General features: G+C 39.3%; 1 protein-coding gene across 1 annotated transcript in view; it reads right to left on the bottom strand.

The window, feature by feature from the left end:
- Positions 1 to 5,757: 5,757 nt before the first annotated feature.
- The window catches only part of LOC119909171 (glutamate receptor ionotropic, kainate 2-like), a 64,525-nt gene continuing 54,166 nt past the window's right edge, over positions 5,758 to 16,116 (bottom strand). Inside the window, exons 15-16 of the mRNA XM_038727269.1 lie at positions 11,769 to 12,019; positions 5,758 to 8,513 (exon numbers count right to left, since the gene is read on the bottom strand). Coding sequence (XP_038583197.1) covers positions 8,349 to 8,513; positions 11,769 to 12,019 — 416 coding nt within the window. The 3' untranslated portion in view covers positions 5,758 to 8,348. The remainder of the gene's footprint in view (positions 8,514 to 11,768; positions 12,020 to 16,116) is intronic.

Here is a 16,116-nt window from a genome sequence, read left to right on the forward strand (position 1 = left end):
AGTGGTTTAATGCTTGCTTGGATATTCGTTTCTGTGTAATTCGGATTGTAAAATTCACACATTTGCACACACTTGTTTTTCTGTTACCAATTTAACACAAGATCAGGATCAGTTTACTGTGTAAATAGTTCATATGCAGCTTTGGAGGAGCTTCGTCAAGTCTAACAAAATAACGTTACATGAGTGATTATGTGAGCTTGTGGAAACTACCTAATTTATAATCTATTAAAAATAATTCTATTAATATTAATAGTAATTAATAATAATAATAAAATAATTTTATTATTTGAAGACACGGATGTTTACCAGGAAAGGAGGGTCTAATGAAAAATACTGTTGCAAAATGGGAAGTGTAGGATCTGGCATTTCTGAAGCCTGACTTATATTAAGGAATGAAAATCAGGACATCGCTGCCTATGCTGCTTTAATTTTGCCCATTGTTTTTAAAAGGGAAATTCTGGTATTCTGGTAATTGATATGGAACTGATATTTCAAGTAATAATGTTATTACTGCAGATGAATAGCTTGTTACTTGGCTACCCTAACCCGACTGGTTGCCCCCCAAATGAATTATTATTTATAGCTGTGGCACAGGCTAATTTCTGTGTTTGAGATTATTTATATTAATAAGTCAGTTAACTTAACAACAATACCAAATCAGTGGAGTACCCCATCAAAACCTATTTCCCTAGCCTTAATCAATTAAAACAATTTCCAAACATACCTCTAAGCCAAACCCTGAGACTACTCATGATGCCAAAAATGAATACTAGATCTAATCCAAACCCAACACATCACATAAGAAGTCAAATTCAAAGGCAAATTAATAAAATCAAGACACATTTCACAAACATAAATAACAAACATAATTGACTGGTTAACTGACTGAATTAATTGCCAATCATTTTGATAACCAATTAATCATTGGGGTCATTTATAATGCTGGTTCCAACCTCTCAGATGTGAGGATTTGCAGCTTTTCTCTGTTTTATGTACTTGAAAACTGAATATCTTCAGTATCTATTTTTTAAGATCATTTAATTAAATATTTTTCCTTTATTTCTGATAGTGTAGTAGCCTGACTGGAAATTTGGCGAGAAAGCAAGTAAGCATCGTGCGTCACTGTGGCGACCACAAAACAAAAGATTTGCAGACGTCTCCTTGAGCTCTTGGAAAATATGAGGACCATTTTTGTCTTTTACATTCTAGAAATAAAGCAATTGATTAATTCACAAAATTATCAACTGATTACTTTAAATTGAAAATAATTGTTAGACTCAGCCATGAAATTTGTCACTTTTACTGAAACTGGCCGCTGTGTATTTTTTTTAATCCTTGAATAAAGTCACTTATTTTATGGATCTTCAGTTGTTTGGCAGCAGAAAGACATATCAATCACAACACCTACATGTCACTGAAACAAAAATGATGAGTTCAAAGTGAAGGAAAATTTATTTCTTCATCAGTTTCCCTTCTTCTCAACTAGGGGGCACCCTAGCGTCGCTGTATCACTGGTCCCCCTCAGGCCTGTGAAGGACACAGCCAAAGCAGATTAATCACCTCAACACATCTGACTCACCAAAGACGCTGGTGTTTCTTCAACCCTTTCTCTCTATTCCCCCGCACCTTTAATGGCCCAGTGTCTTGCTTTATATAACCACCTGTCTCTTTCATTGTCTCTCTGTTAAGCACATCCAGGCTTGTGAGGGTCCATTAAATGAACTCTTTGTTTACAGTTTCCCTTTGTTACCCACCATCATTTTCCTATACAGCTCCCCTTTTTTCATATACAATCTCTGGAGATGGCTTTGTCAAGGTCAGCTATTTTTATGGCATGTGATATTGGAGGTATTGCGGGCAGGCAGTGATAAGGAGAAGACAGGGGAGATATGATAGAGAGAACCAAAGGATATACACTGCTGGGCCTTTGCTGCAAACAGTACAGTGTGTGTTTTCAGGATGTCAGAGGCAGGCTGGTGAGAGGAGATGAGGACATATCTTCACTGTGTGTCTCTCTATCGTCCTATTCCTCATTCCTAAACTGCATGTTGACCTTTGTAGTACCGCCTCCAGGCTGTATGCTTTAACCTTTCCAGTGAGATAGAGGGGGTCCCTGCACTGGGAATACAAGATAAATCACAACTGTTGTCTGTTAATGCGACAGACAACAACACACACTGGCATGCAGGCAGCGTTGAAACCTTTGTCCTTCCTCACAAAACCCTCCTCGTCCCCAAAACACACACCCATACACGCACGCAGATGACCATGCCTCCATAAAGATGTTCACAGCATCAGCGCACTGAGCTATTATATCTACAAGTGCACCCTGAATTATTCATCCTTCATTAAAATGCACTATGAGTAATGATAGCCAGGAGTGTGTTTTTGGGTGTTCTTTTTTTTGTTTGAGTAAAACACAGGGGTCATTAGGAGTCATTTCTGGTCAATTTTGTATGATCAACCATGCTCCAGAGAAAGACAGGAAAAAAATCCCATTTACTTTCTGTGCATTGGGAATTCATGTTGAAAGAGATCAAAGGGGACAGACAAAGAGATGAGAGAATCGACATCTTCTCGTCTCCATTTGGCTCCCTATGAGAGGAGGAAAATTACTTTAAAGCTGCTGCCTTGATGAAAGAAAAAGGCGTTATGCCTGATGTATTCCTCTAGAGGTGGAATCAACAGTATGAATGACTCAAAGGCAGAGGGGGGGTTAGAAAGAGAACATTTGTTTGAGAGAACCTAATAGGGGATTTTGGTGATGAACGAGAGTGCTATTTGACAGCAGTGAACAAAACAGCGATTCCGCTGTCAGGAGATGTGACTGGTTCAACACTCAACACTGTTATTTCCGGTGTGTGCATATAAAAATGCAGCAGATGTCATCAGACAGTGAGCTCATTTGCAGTATCAGTTCTAGGATTTTATCAGACTGAACACCATCAAGATGTCTGTCTCAAAATGCGATTAGGTGTCATATTCAGCCACAACCTTGTTTTTCTCAGTTCAAGCGTTAGAATAGGTCATGAAAATGAAATAGCCTCCACGAGTCCCATTAGTTTCTCTTCCCCCTACTCTAAGAGACAACCAGCACTGTCATTTTTCTGACAGAGCTGTCAAAGCACCAGGCCCACCATCCTAGTTACACGTAAAGCAAATAGAAATGAAAACATTGTCAGTGAAAAGACTCATGGGGTAACGGAGACGCCAGGAGCAGGGTGAATCACTTAGCAAGCTGTGCTCCTCTATTCTGCAGCTGCCACCCACCATAACACATCTGCCATTGGGAGAAAAAAACACTCAGATAGAAAACCACATCCAAACAAATTGCTACATGACACAAAAGATCACTTCTTCAAATTGAAATTCATTTGCAGTCGAATCGGGGTTTGTTCTCCTGGGCATACATGTGCGAATGTAGAAACCTACAAACAGGTGGCAAATGGTGGAGGCTGTGGAAACACACACAGAAACTACATGTAGTTACGGTAAGACCATTACATTTCTTCTTGTGGGGCAAATGGTTCTTCCAGTATGCCCCCATATGCTATCTCTGGGCAGACACATGCCACTGCTGGGCAAGATCCTAATGCGTACCAAATCATCACTTTTCAACCAACAACGCCGGCCCGGCTCAGCCAGTTACTGCAATTCCCCTTGTATTGCATTTCCCCAGGATTTTATATTATACATGCTGAACTCCACAGAAAGGAGGTAAAGCTCATTTCTAGAGCTGAAATGGCTACAGAATGGGAATCATCTACAGCAGGCTGAATATTTCACCAAAAACTGCTACTAGCTATGTTGATACAGCCACATGGTAACAAATGATTAAATTATTTACACAGACCATGCCAGGAATCAGTGATTTGCTTTAGGGAGGGTGAATAAAATGATGTTAAAGTGCTTTTGTAGTTGGCACTTTCATTTAACTGAAATACAAGGACTCCAGCAACAAATAAGAAGTTATTTAATTTTTTTTTTACACAATTTGTTCAAATTGATCAGAAAGTTTAAATGAAATCAATTGTTCATTTTTAGATGAGTGATATTTCCAAGCATAATGAGTTGCTAATTGCTAATGTCAGCATACTAATAGGCTCACAATAACAGTGCAAAAATGTTACATTATAGTTTAACATGTTAACCATCTAAGTGTGACATGTTATGCTAACATTTGTTGATTTAGCAGCTGAGGCTGATGGGAATGTGATTAGCTTAGCAAGTATTTCATTGTTAACTAAAGTATAGGACAAGTTAAAATTTGAAGTGAAAAGTCAGGGGATCAACGAAATTACAATTCATCCTGAGGGGGACATGAATGGCTGTACTAGATTTCATTTCAATCCCTGCAACATATTTGACTCAAAACCACAAATGTGAACTTCATGGTGGCGGGAAAATCATGTCATTAGGATTTGTTCTCTGGGCACCTTGAATTTCGGTACAAAATTTCATGCCAATCCATTCAGTAGCTGTCGAGATAATTCAGTCTGGACCAAACTGGCTGATTGACCAACCAACCGACTGACTGACACTGCCGCTAGTGTGGCTAATAAAAAACTGTGGATACAGTAACAGGAGAGGAAATGTCTCTTTTATGGTTAATCAAGCAAATTAAATACATGACAAATCACGGTACTTCACGGTACAAATCTCTGATAGTAGACATCTCATGGTATAGCCTACTGTATATCGTTATATCACCCACCTCTACATTACAGTATGTAATGACTTTATAAGTACATGTGCTCCTACTTGTATAAGAAGAAAAAAGAGTGGACTTACATGATTCATAATCCGGGAACCTTAATTATTAAAAGCACTGGGAAATGAGCAGAGGAATACATTTCCTCCTTCACAAAACCTTCCTTGGCAGGTGCTATTAGCCTATAATATCTGTATGACAAACCAAAGTCACATTCAGAAAGCAATTTTCTGTCCACAACGTAATCTCGGCCATTAATTGCCTAATGAACAAGATGTTATCCAAGGATACCTTTCCAATGACCACTTAGGTAAAGGAGGAAGAGGACTTAATATGATGGAAATAAGTGTGACAGACTAAACGGTCCCTGCTCAACGCACTGACGCATATTCTGACCTTCCCTGTCACTCTGGAGGGCAGACAGGGCGTCCATTTGTGTTGTGGCGGCAGAGCTCGGGCTGTAGAAACAGTTTTCATCATTACTCCCAGAAAACCTTGTCAGAAACCCAGAGCTGTCTGACCGCCTGCTGCTGCCTGTGGGAGGGAAATAACAATAAACAATGAAAAATCAGAGAGTCAGAAGGCGTGGAACATTCTTGGGCCCTTTATGTCAGGCTGTGCAGTCTCCCATATATCAATGTGAATTCTGTATACTTACAGTCATCTGGATTTCTGTGATCTCAGAGGCGTATTTTAGAAACTCAGTGGTCAGAGAAAGGGATACACAGCCCGGCACATAGCCAGGTGGATGGATAGACCACTGAGCGAGTCAGAAACAGCTTCTCAACATGCTTACAATCTTGATTTGATTAACAATTTAGCAATTACCTAATGCACTCCTTTGGATAATACAAATCAAGCATTTGGGCACTTAATCAATTTAGAAGAGCCTGACATTTCAGAATATTGCAAGACATAATGCTCATCATTATGCTTAATGGCATCAGTTGAAGCACTCTAAAATGAGTTACCAAAACATTTCCTGTCTTCTGTGCAGTTGTTACCAAAAGAAAATGAAAAAGTGTATGAATAATATAAGACAAAACTACAATTATGACATTTTTAATGACATTATTTGTAAAACCTTGCATCAATGTCAAATTCCATGAGCTCGCATTTGTTTTTCGACAGGACAGCCAAGCCTTTGGAGTCGTTTCTAATAAATGTTTCCAGGTATTCAATCACTTCAGCTCGCACCACTAGATTTAGCTGTGTGGAAAATGACAAGCATCACTGGTAGAACGCCAATGAGTTTCGGGATTATGTCTTCCCTGTCAATTTTCATAATGTGTATATGCGTTTTTTTTAGTTTTTTTTTTAAAAAACACTGACTATAGGGTCATTAACTTTATCCATTCATGTACAGCAGAGATGTCATCACTAGCGTTGTGTTTGTTTTTTGGTCTCTGAAATCCCTGGAATAACGGGTCGAATGATTAACTGGGTAGTGTAGTAAGACAGGGCCCGTGAAGAACTAACCTACCATGTATGCTTGTCATTTCGCAACATGAAACAAAGTCAACAGACAAGATGTGTCGTGGGGCCAAACATGATTGTGTCACTTTGTGAATAGAATATACATCTGGAGACAATTAGTGGCTCAATGATCTGCTCCGTCCACTTGCTAAAGGCTGAGGCGATATGAGTGGAGCAACACCTGGCAAATGAGCCGAGGTGAGACTTTTGCTATGTTAACCTACCGCCTAGGTTAACATAGCAAAAGTGCGGATTATTCCCACGTCAGATTTATTGCATATGTACATCAACAAGTCGCCCATCATTGTGGTTCAAAATTAATTCCTGACCTTGGAAGCAGCAGCCAAGAAAACAATCTCAGTTAGTACGTGTTCTGGAGCCTTTGATCATATTATATAATGATCCTCAGGAGAAAACCTTGCCTGGTTGGAATGATAGATGTCCAATTTTTCCATTTGTCCAATTTTGTTGGCTTGAAAGTTGACAGTGAGAAGACTGAGCGAATTTCATTTGCCGCCAAGAAAAATCATGTGATGTGATCAAAAGCTCCAAAACAGCTACTAAAGGACCTTCTGTGGAGATTGTATTCTTCATAGCCAATAATTAATTTTCTCTGGCTGTCCACAATGCAATGTTGTCTATTATTGAGTTCTCAAAAGTCTTATTTTTCTGAAACACAATCTGTCAGTGCTGTGGGATTACTTCGACCTTTTTTCTTTTTTTTTTATTCAAGTTCTTCCAGTGCAACAATTAGATTTTTAGGTATTGATACGAGTCAATGCTCCTATGATAAAACTAGAATTTTTGCAGGCTATAGGGCTGGAATGTAGCCTGGTACCTAACTACTGTTTTGTTTTTCTTTAAGAAGCAACATCTGCATATTTTACTACGTCTTTCATGGTGACTCATCATAGTTACCAATAGTTAACCACACCTCAGCGGGAATTTGCTGATAGAAGCACTGTTCCAATTTCTAGAATGACTCACCGCCTCTCCCACTTAGTTTTCAGTTTCAATGTTTTTACCCACCAAAAACCACCACATTGTCCCCAGACAGTATGTACAGCTGGCCCCACGATACTGACAGACAAAAGACTGAATCTCTGATTGATGAGAGGAATGAACCCTACACAGCAGAGTTTGAAGCCCCATAGGAAACAGTTGTTAGAGTTTGAGGGCTGAGTTGGTATCTGCTACATATGTTGTCCACATGAGGGGCTACCATGATACAAAGTACTACAAAACCTCTTGTTCTTGTACAAAAACAAACATTTTTTGTAGAAATCCTGCATTTTAAACAACAACTGATACAGAGTGAAAACTGCAATCGCGTGTAAGGACAAACATGAATAAGGACTTTGACAGTATACATTGCTTGTAGAGGCTTTGAACATAACAGGCATGGTAGAAAGTTCTTTACAATGGCAGAACTTTGGCACGATAAAGGCATTACAGAAGAAAACGATGAGTATTCGACAAGGTCAGCATGGATGATTCCAAACTAAATATCATTTTTATACATCAGTTCATAGTAAACCATTTGGCCCTGACTACCGTTCCCTTTGTTGGTGTGAGATTAGTGCTTTTGTTCAAATAATTTTAAAGAAACTCAAGTCACTGAAGGGAGGGACCGATGGTGTCATACACACACACACATGGATGTAAGACAAAAGGGCATTGACATCAACAGAAAAACTACATCTGGTGTTACTGTCACAATAGAGTTTTCTCTTCTGCACAAGTGTCAAGTCTGTCAGATGAGTGTGTGTGTGTGTGTGTGTGTGTGTGTGTGTGTGTTGTGTGTGTGTGTGTGTGTGTCTGTGTGTCTGTATATGGGTTATGTGTAAGTGTGAGTGTTTAAGTCCACCTCTAGTGTGGTCAGACTTATGTTTTGTCCCATATCTGCTTTGATCCTCTTTCATTTTACGTACTTCTCAGTCTTTCCTTTCTAGCTCCCTTCTAAAAGTGAACGTCACAGTGAGGTGACGCTGCTCAGGTATCTATATTTCCACAGGAAACATCAGTCTACATAAGCAAGTGGGTTCAAAAGAATCCTGTTTTGAGTGCTAACCTCAGTCTGTGGTTAAGTCAGCATTTTTTTTTTACCCCGTCACCCCTCCATGGTTTTTAGTGAGGGGTGTGTTCGGGGTATGCTCAGTGTTCATGCCATGGTTTCCTTTCCTGGGAGTCTCCTGTCATTGAACGTGTGCATGTTAATGACCTCCTCTGTCTTAACGATGACGGGCGGCTGAGGCTTTTGTTTGAGACGGCGTTGGCACTTCAGAGACACACGCAGCTCATCCATCATGGCACTGCAGAATGATCGCTGCAGAAGGCAACAGGAAAGAAGGGAAAGTTATAGCTGGAGCCATGCTGTTTGCCATACTACTCAACTCTATGCAACTCTGATGCAGTGTTGACTTATTCAGAAAAACTGAATACAGTCATTAAACCCAGCTCCAGACCAAAAGTACAAAAATGTAGAGATACATTTTCACCATATAGTGTAATTATGCCTTAGCCCAGATTCACAGGTTACAACAAGGTTTGCAATCTGTACAGTATATATAACACCCTCTATCCTTAGACCCACCATTTAGATGAGGAAGAAACCCCCAAAAGCATTTAATGTGAAAAGAAAGGAAGAAACCTGATGCTGCCATGTTGTCCAGGAAAAATATTTTGATCTCAAGAGACCATCCTGGCACTTAAAAAAGCATAAAAAAAGAAATCTTATAATTAACGTATCCAGTGTTAAATATTATGTTTTTATGTTGTTATAATCTAAATACTGTCAGTTGAGTGAATGTAATATATATTTACATCTGACTGTTAGAAATCACCGTCAGCTGCTATGTAAGGCCCCATCCACACTACTCCGTTTTAATTTACAAACGGAGAATTAAATCGAATATGATCTCTGTCCACACCAGCGTTCTAGCTGCGTATCAGAGGTGATCTCCGTCTATATTAAAACGACTGATTACATCCAATCAGAGAGACGAGCGTGAGCGTCTGTGTCATCGTTTTTTCCCAAGTCCTCCGTTTTTGCCCATCTTCACTAAAACGCCTTACGGAATTTCGAAACGCAAAACAGGGTCGGCAGCGTTTACAAACTTCTCCGTTTTAGGTCTTAGTTTTCGCCGTTTTAGTCTGGAGGTGCAAACGTAGCAAAAGGTCTCCGTTTTAATTTGAAAATGCAATAGTGTGGATGGGGCCTAAGTCACTTAGCAACCACAGCCATGATGGCACTGCCACCTCTAACCCTACACCACAGTATTAAAGAGGCACTACAGCAATTTAGCATTGCACTTTCATGAAATTTGGAGACTTGCGAGTGACAGATCAACAGCAAGCTCAAAATAAGATAGGAAAAAGTAACATAGATGTAGCAGCAATTGATGATAGATTGCATTTTGTGAGTATTGAATTGAAAATAAGCTGAGTCTCAAGACTGACTCATGTAAAACTCTTAAGCGGAGTTTGAAAAGACCAAATAAAGTTGAACCTCTTGATTTGATTCCTAAACAATATTTTTGGAGAAGCAGGTCTTCATTTAAAGGTCTGATGTGTCCCAGATTTTCAAACAAAGGTCTGAATGTTGTTTCAGAGCCTTTTGCAGCATGCCAAGATCTAACAGAAACATTCAACCCCCCCCCCGCCAATTTTAGGCGTGCAAGCAGAAAATGTAAAGATATTGAATAAAGGACAAAATATCCACTCCGGCAGATTACATCCAAAAATACATGTACCTTTAAAACATCAACCACTCGCATAGTGACAAGTGTTATGTAACTTTTATAATATGAGCTTCTGTTGTTCCTGCGTTATGTTTGTGGTGTGAAATCCTATAAGATGTCAATATGCCTGTGCGCTGACATTGCCAAGAGAAATTCACATACATTCACGTTCTGATTATGCAAAATCTAATTCAAATTCTTAGAGGGTGTAGGAGGAGAGGAGATATAAAAGAGGAGGGAGAGCAGTAAAGTATGAAGCTATTATTTTTCCGTTTGTGTATGTGCGTAGGTGTGTGAGATGGATATCTGTAGGTGGCTTATGCACCAGGTATTTCTGTTTTTTTCTCCATATTTACATATGTGTGTCTGGCGTATGAATGAGATATTTTGTATACTCGGGAAGATGAGTGATTACGGGAGTAGAGAGGACCAGGGTGGGTGAAAGAGAAAGAAACAATGTGAAAAACAATGAGGGAGATATGGATTAGAGTGATGGAGAAAATAAGAAGAATGAGGGAGGTAAAAAAGCTGGTGATGTTAGGGTGGAGGAGGCTGGCAGGGAAAGAAAATAGAGGAGATGCTTGTTGTCAGAATGTAAATTACTAGCACCTTGGCAGCCTAGAGAATGTGGCATTTGCAAATTATCTGAATATTGTGACCCACTCTTGCGGCTCTTGATTAATGATAGCTAAGATGTGCTCTGAAACATATGCGGTCCCTAAAATAAAGCAAGAAACTAATGACTATTGCAATAAAGTAACACGCCGTTGCGCTGTGCTAATTATGTAGATGTAAATAATTAAACCACGCTTTCAAAAGGACTTTCACAATTATATGGAAACATCATTGTACAAGTTAAAGTGCACTAAAATACATACTCCACGCTGTGTGATGAATCATGTGCACTCAGCACTAAAATAGAGCACAGATAGAACAGTATGAAATATATTCAGTCTTTAGCTAGAAAGAAACATAACCAGAGGGGGGAGAAAAGCGCTGCAAATATGCTGCACTGTATGCATGGTGAATCTTTAGACCAGAGGACAAGTTCACTTTTTTCCCCCCAAGTCTGGCTTAAAACAACACTCACATGTCCATATGTACTTTGGAAGAGTTTTTGATTGCTGTAATCATTTGTCTTGTCCATACTGGCTGCGGAGAGATCCCATCCTGATGTGATTTGAAATTAGTAGATGGGGCACAAAATCCACAGTCCTCCTTCCATGCAAAAATGCACTGTAACTTTCCACTGAGGCTAATATGATACATTAGTGGTTAGACAAATTAAATTGTTTTTTAGTACAAAATGATGTAACTTTATTATTTCCCCTCCATGGCAGCGCAACAAGTAAATTCTGTCTAAGGAAACACAAGAAGGAATGTCGTACTAAAGAGACTAACCTCTGGCTAACCCAGATGTCTGAAACCCTTTATATTAGCTTAAGCTCAAGGGATCTCTTCACAGCCAATATGGACAGAAGGAACAATTATAGTAACCATGACAAATGTACATATGGGCATGTGTATATTGATTTCATGTGTATAGAACAGAAGCGCAAACTAAAAGCACACTACAAGTGCACAATACAGAATGTATTGTGTACTTGATAGTTAATTTGGTTTAAATTGTTAAATTCATAACCTTAAAAAATAAAATAAGAAAACGAGACACGAATAGAGATGAGTGATGAATGAAAGATTTCAAACCCAAAATGAAACCCAGCATAAGCAAAATGGTGGAATTCTGTATAGAAACAACTAAATATATGGCGCAGAATACAAAGATTTCATAGCAAATGCTTTAATTTTTAACAAGCCTCATGCCACCGAGATTCCAATACCTTCTCCAGCTGGGCATTCTGTTTAGACTTATAAAGGACCTCTCCTACAGCCACAAACACTGACAGCACCAGTCCTGCAGCCAGCACGATGAAGATCCCACCAATGTTCTGCACCCCCAGAGCGCTGGCCTCTTTGCTCTCCTCCTCGGGACAGCCGTTCCCTCGCCACCACTTCTCCTTCATCATGTGCAGCTTCCCTTCCTCCTGCAGCTGCAGAATGGCTATCGTGATCTTGTCTCTGTACGGGGAGCCTGTGAGGAGAAAAAGACAACACGAGACTAGTGAACATGGATAATAACCGGATATGAAAACCCCCCAACTAATTATGCTTAGCAAAGTCATTGTTGAGTAGTAGGCCATATATAACCAGTGGCGGTGGGTGTATGAAACATGCTCTGGTGTGCATGTGATCATATAACCTGTTTTGTTATTGTTGGCTGCTTAGAGGGAGTTTTTTGTAAGTCCTTCTTCAAATCCCACTAATCCCTATATTCACAGAGTTATTCCAAAATTCTCACTCCGCTCTGCAGTGTGTGAATTATAATGCACTGGGAGTTGGCAACGAAGACTTGGCTTTGTGTGGCAGAGCTGCTGTTGATTTTGACGAATTAGCTGCTGTTTGCACACGCTTTCATAAGCTATAAATGGTGCGTATAAACAGGAAGAACAGAGATGCCCAGTGGGGTGTACATTACATGGGTGCATGTGTGTTTGGGATTATATGTGTGTATCTGAGATAGGGCTTCTCTATCAGTATGTGTGTTTTTTATGCATGTTAATGTCATGATGAGTAAAAGAACCCAAATCCACAGACAGTGGGAAGGCGCCAGAATTAGCGACAAGGCATTAAGGCACAGTGGGTGTTGGCGTGATCAAAGGAGGAGTAATCGTTGCTGTACCCAAGTGGGGTCGTGTTCCTCTCCCATCCACAGTGTGTGTGACACAACACACGGCCGATTGCGGCGCAGCAGCCACACTCTGCCCAGGCCAAGAAAGATTAATACTTACTGTGAACGCTCATGTTTCATTTAAAACTGCTTTAAAAGCTTGTTAGTGTATTTGTGTGACTTTAGAACTCATACATAATGGCGCCTGGTTTTACGTTTTCCAAATTTAGACATTTTGGCTTGTGTGCTTATTCAGAGTGACTTAAAAGAGATGAATTCAGACATAATAGAAATCATTTTACGAACATGTGGGAACATTTTGTGCTAAAACTCCGAGGCAAAGGAACCCAATATGGCCCCAGGTAGCAGGTAGCATCACTTCGTCTGTTGCTCTCATAGAGTTTTGCCTGTCAGCCCCTTTAGTTAATTCCCTCTCTGTCTCATCTATCATTTATATATTGCTATCCATCATCCTTTCATCTCCATGTCGCTGTGTATTTGGACTGACAAAGGAGACATTAATACAAAAACTGAAAATTATACACAAACTGCCACTGAACAGCATATCAGTGTTTACTTCTTTGATCATAAATCGTGTTGTATTTCTGTGAGTTTGGCTGTGGTGTGCTTATGAGTACGTCTGCTTTTCTACGCGACGTGCACACTTTGAGTGCATCCATTCATTCTGTGCACGTACAGAAGATATGTACTGTTCTGAATGTGGAGTACATGCATGTGCACGTGCATGGGAAAAGCATATGCTTGCTCCATTTGAAGATGAGAGATCTATCTGGGTCCCCTGATTCTGGCTCCCCTCATATTTCAAATGATTAATGATGGCCTAACAAAGCAGGCCTTAGATAAATGCTAATAGGATGGGTCCTTAGAGAGGAGGATATGGAGAGCGGGGCCTGGGCAAATGGAAAAGCGCTGTGCTAGACACACTGTGCATACACAACTACCTGACAGATGTTCAACACCAGAGGACATCCATCACTCCCACACTGTCTGGCCTCAAGTATTAATGTGATCACACTTTAGGTCCATAGCTTAAGATGACGCATTTCCATTTTGGGAACAGGACATGTGAGAAACGACAAGCACTAAAAGGTTAAGACATATTATACGGCTTGTTCTGGCTTATTGCTGTAACAGCCCTACAGGGAATGAGCTGCTAAACAGTGTTGAGCAGGGCAAAAGTTGGAGGCTACAGGTTGACATGAAGGATCAAGTCTTCATCAGTGGCGGAAGAAGTATTAAGAGCCGTTACTTAAATAAAAGCATTATTACCACGTGATATAAGTACTCAGTTACACATGAAAGTCATGTGTTTAATCTTACATAGTAAACGTTTGTAAGTATAAGCAAGAAAATGTACTTACAGAGGTCATTTAATGCTTTTTGGCTTTCCCCATTTCCTTTATGTTGTGTATATATTATATATCTTTTTGCATGTAATAGGTTTGCAAAGTGAAAAAGTCCATCCCAAGGGAGTTACTATCTCCCACAGAAAACACTGCTCCTCAACTGCCTGAAAACAGCTCAACTGTAGTCCAGCCTTTACTTCCAAAAACTATCTGCTTCACTTTGTAATAGGCATCGTAATGGTTGTCTAGCGGCTAGTCAGACACGCCCTCAAAAGTGAAAACCAGTGGAGATACACACTAAGCTGCAGTGGGGAACATGTACAGCTGAAGCGAAGCCCTGGCTACAGCTTTTCATGATCCGCCCAACTCTGCTACTGATTGGTTAGTAGTCCTTAACTACGTACTGGCATGGTGTGCATTTCTCGTGATACCACCGTGGTTTGAACTAACTTCGTTTGAACCAACGTAGTTCAAACTAACATGTTTTCAGGTGTGTTCGTCTCACTTTCACCGCATGAAACTCACAAAACGTTGTCATATTCTACCTAAATATGTCAGTTGAGACCGATATTAAGTGACATTATTATGCTAACTCATTATTTAGGCTTTTCATATCATAGTCGTACTGGCAATAAAAAGAAAATCAACAATAGTATTAATGAAATCACCAATACAAATAATATATAAACTAATCATTTTATTTAGCCTACATATAGTCTATAACTTAGAAGAAAAAATTAAGAACTATTAGCGATTACAAGATAGGTAAAATAGGTTTAATCTGCAAGAATCTTCGTGTCAACACTTTTAACACTATTATGAATCCCTTTAACCTTTGCACTGGGTAACTAATATTAATATTAAGTTATTGTGAACAGATGGGTAATCTGTGAGAAAAACACCAGTTAACCTGTTTGTTGATGGTCTACAGATGGGCTATATGAGTACTGAAATAATGCAACCCTACCCATGACCCGACAAATACATTTAAAAGTACTTTTACAACTACATTTAAAAATATCTTCACCTTAAATATGTTTGTACAGCAGGATTATATAATATTCCCTGCTTACAACACATTAAATCCACCTCCTAACATTGCATTTTCTGCTATCTGTGGCGTAGTCACCGTGAACTAAGCTTCTAACCACAGGTCAGGAGCTGTAGTTCAAACTATGCAACTTAACGACAGTTGGTGCGAGCGATCGTCGGAACTATGGTTTTGGGGAACACCTGCGTCGCTTAACGATGGTTCGTAGTACGAACTATGGAGGTAACTAAGTTGGTAACTTACAATGTAACTTACATTGTAAGTTACCTCCATAGTTTGAACTAGGGTTTTGGGAAACAGTTGCGTCGCAACTGCATAGTTCCAACCAAGGAAGTTGCTCCCGTAGTTAGCAACAATGCCTTTGGGAAACTTACCCATGGGCAACTCCAAACAAAGATCAAATTGAAGTAAGATGCATAACTCCATAGCTAAAACAGAGCTTCCAACACACAGGGTGAAAAGAGGGGCTGCAGCAATGTGCAGTATAACAAAAATATAGTGTTTTTTGAAAATTAAACCATGTAAACCAATTAGGGTAAATAATGAACCTGAAAATGAGCATAATATGACCACTCTAAAATATTAACTCCACTATTAACTATACTCAATGCAGAAAAATGCCCCCCTGTGACAGATATATTATTACACATTAAATTATTAGATTATCATTAGTCAGGCATCAGTGTGTAAGAAGAATTTTACTGCCTTAGTTGATTGAGGTGGAGCTAATTGGAATCATTTTATATCAGACTGCAACTAATCATTATTCTCATTATGGATTAATCTGCTGATTACGTTCTTGATTAATTGATTGATTGGTTTGTAAAAAAATCTAAAAATAGTGAGAACTGCCCAAAACACAAATTAAAATAATTTAAAAGAAAAACAGCAAATCCTCACATTTCAAATGCCAGAATCATGAAGTCTTCAGCATTTTTTGCCTTTAAAAATTATCAAAATACAGTAGTTTCATTTGCTTTGTAAATTGACTAATCAATTATTTATTATTATTATTTGCTCTACTTGTTTTTCCTGTTAGTACT

The sequence above is a fragment of the Micropterus salmoides genome, unplaced genomic scaffold, assembly GCF_014851395.1.
Source record: "Micropterus salmoides isolate LMB-PRFRI ecotype aquatic unplaced genomic scaffold, ASM1485139v1 Ms_hic_scaffold_18, whole genome shotgun sequence".
Classification (NCBI taxonomy): Eukaryota; Metazoa; Chordata; class Actinopteri; order Centrarchiformes; family Centrarchidae; genus Micropterus; species Micropterus salmoides.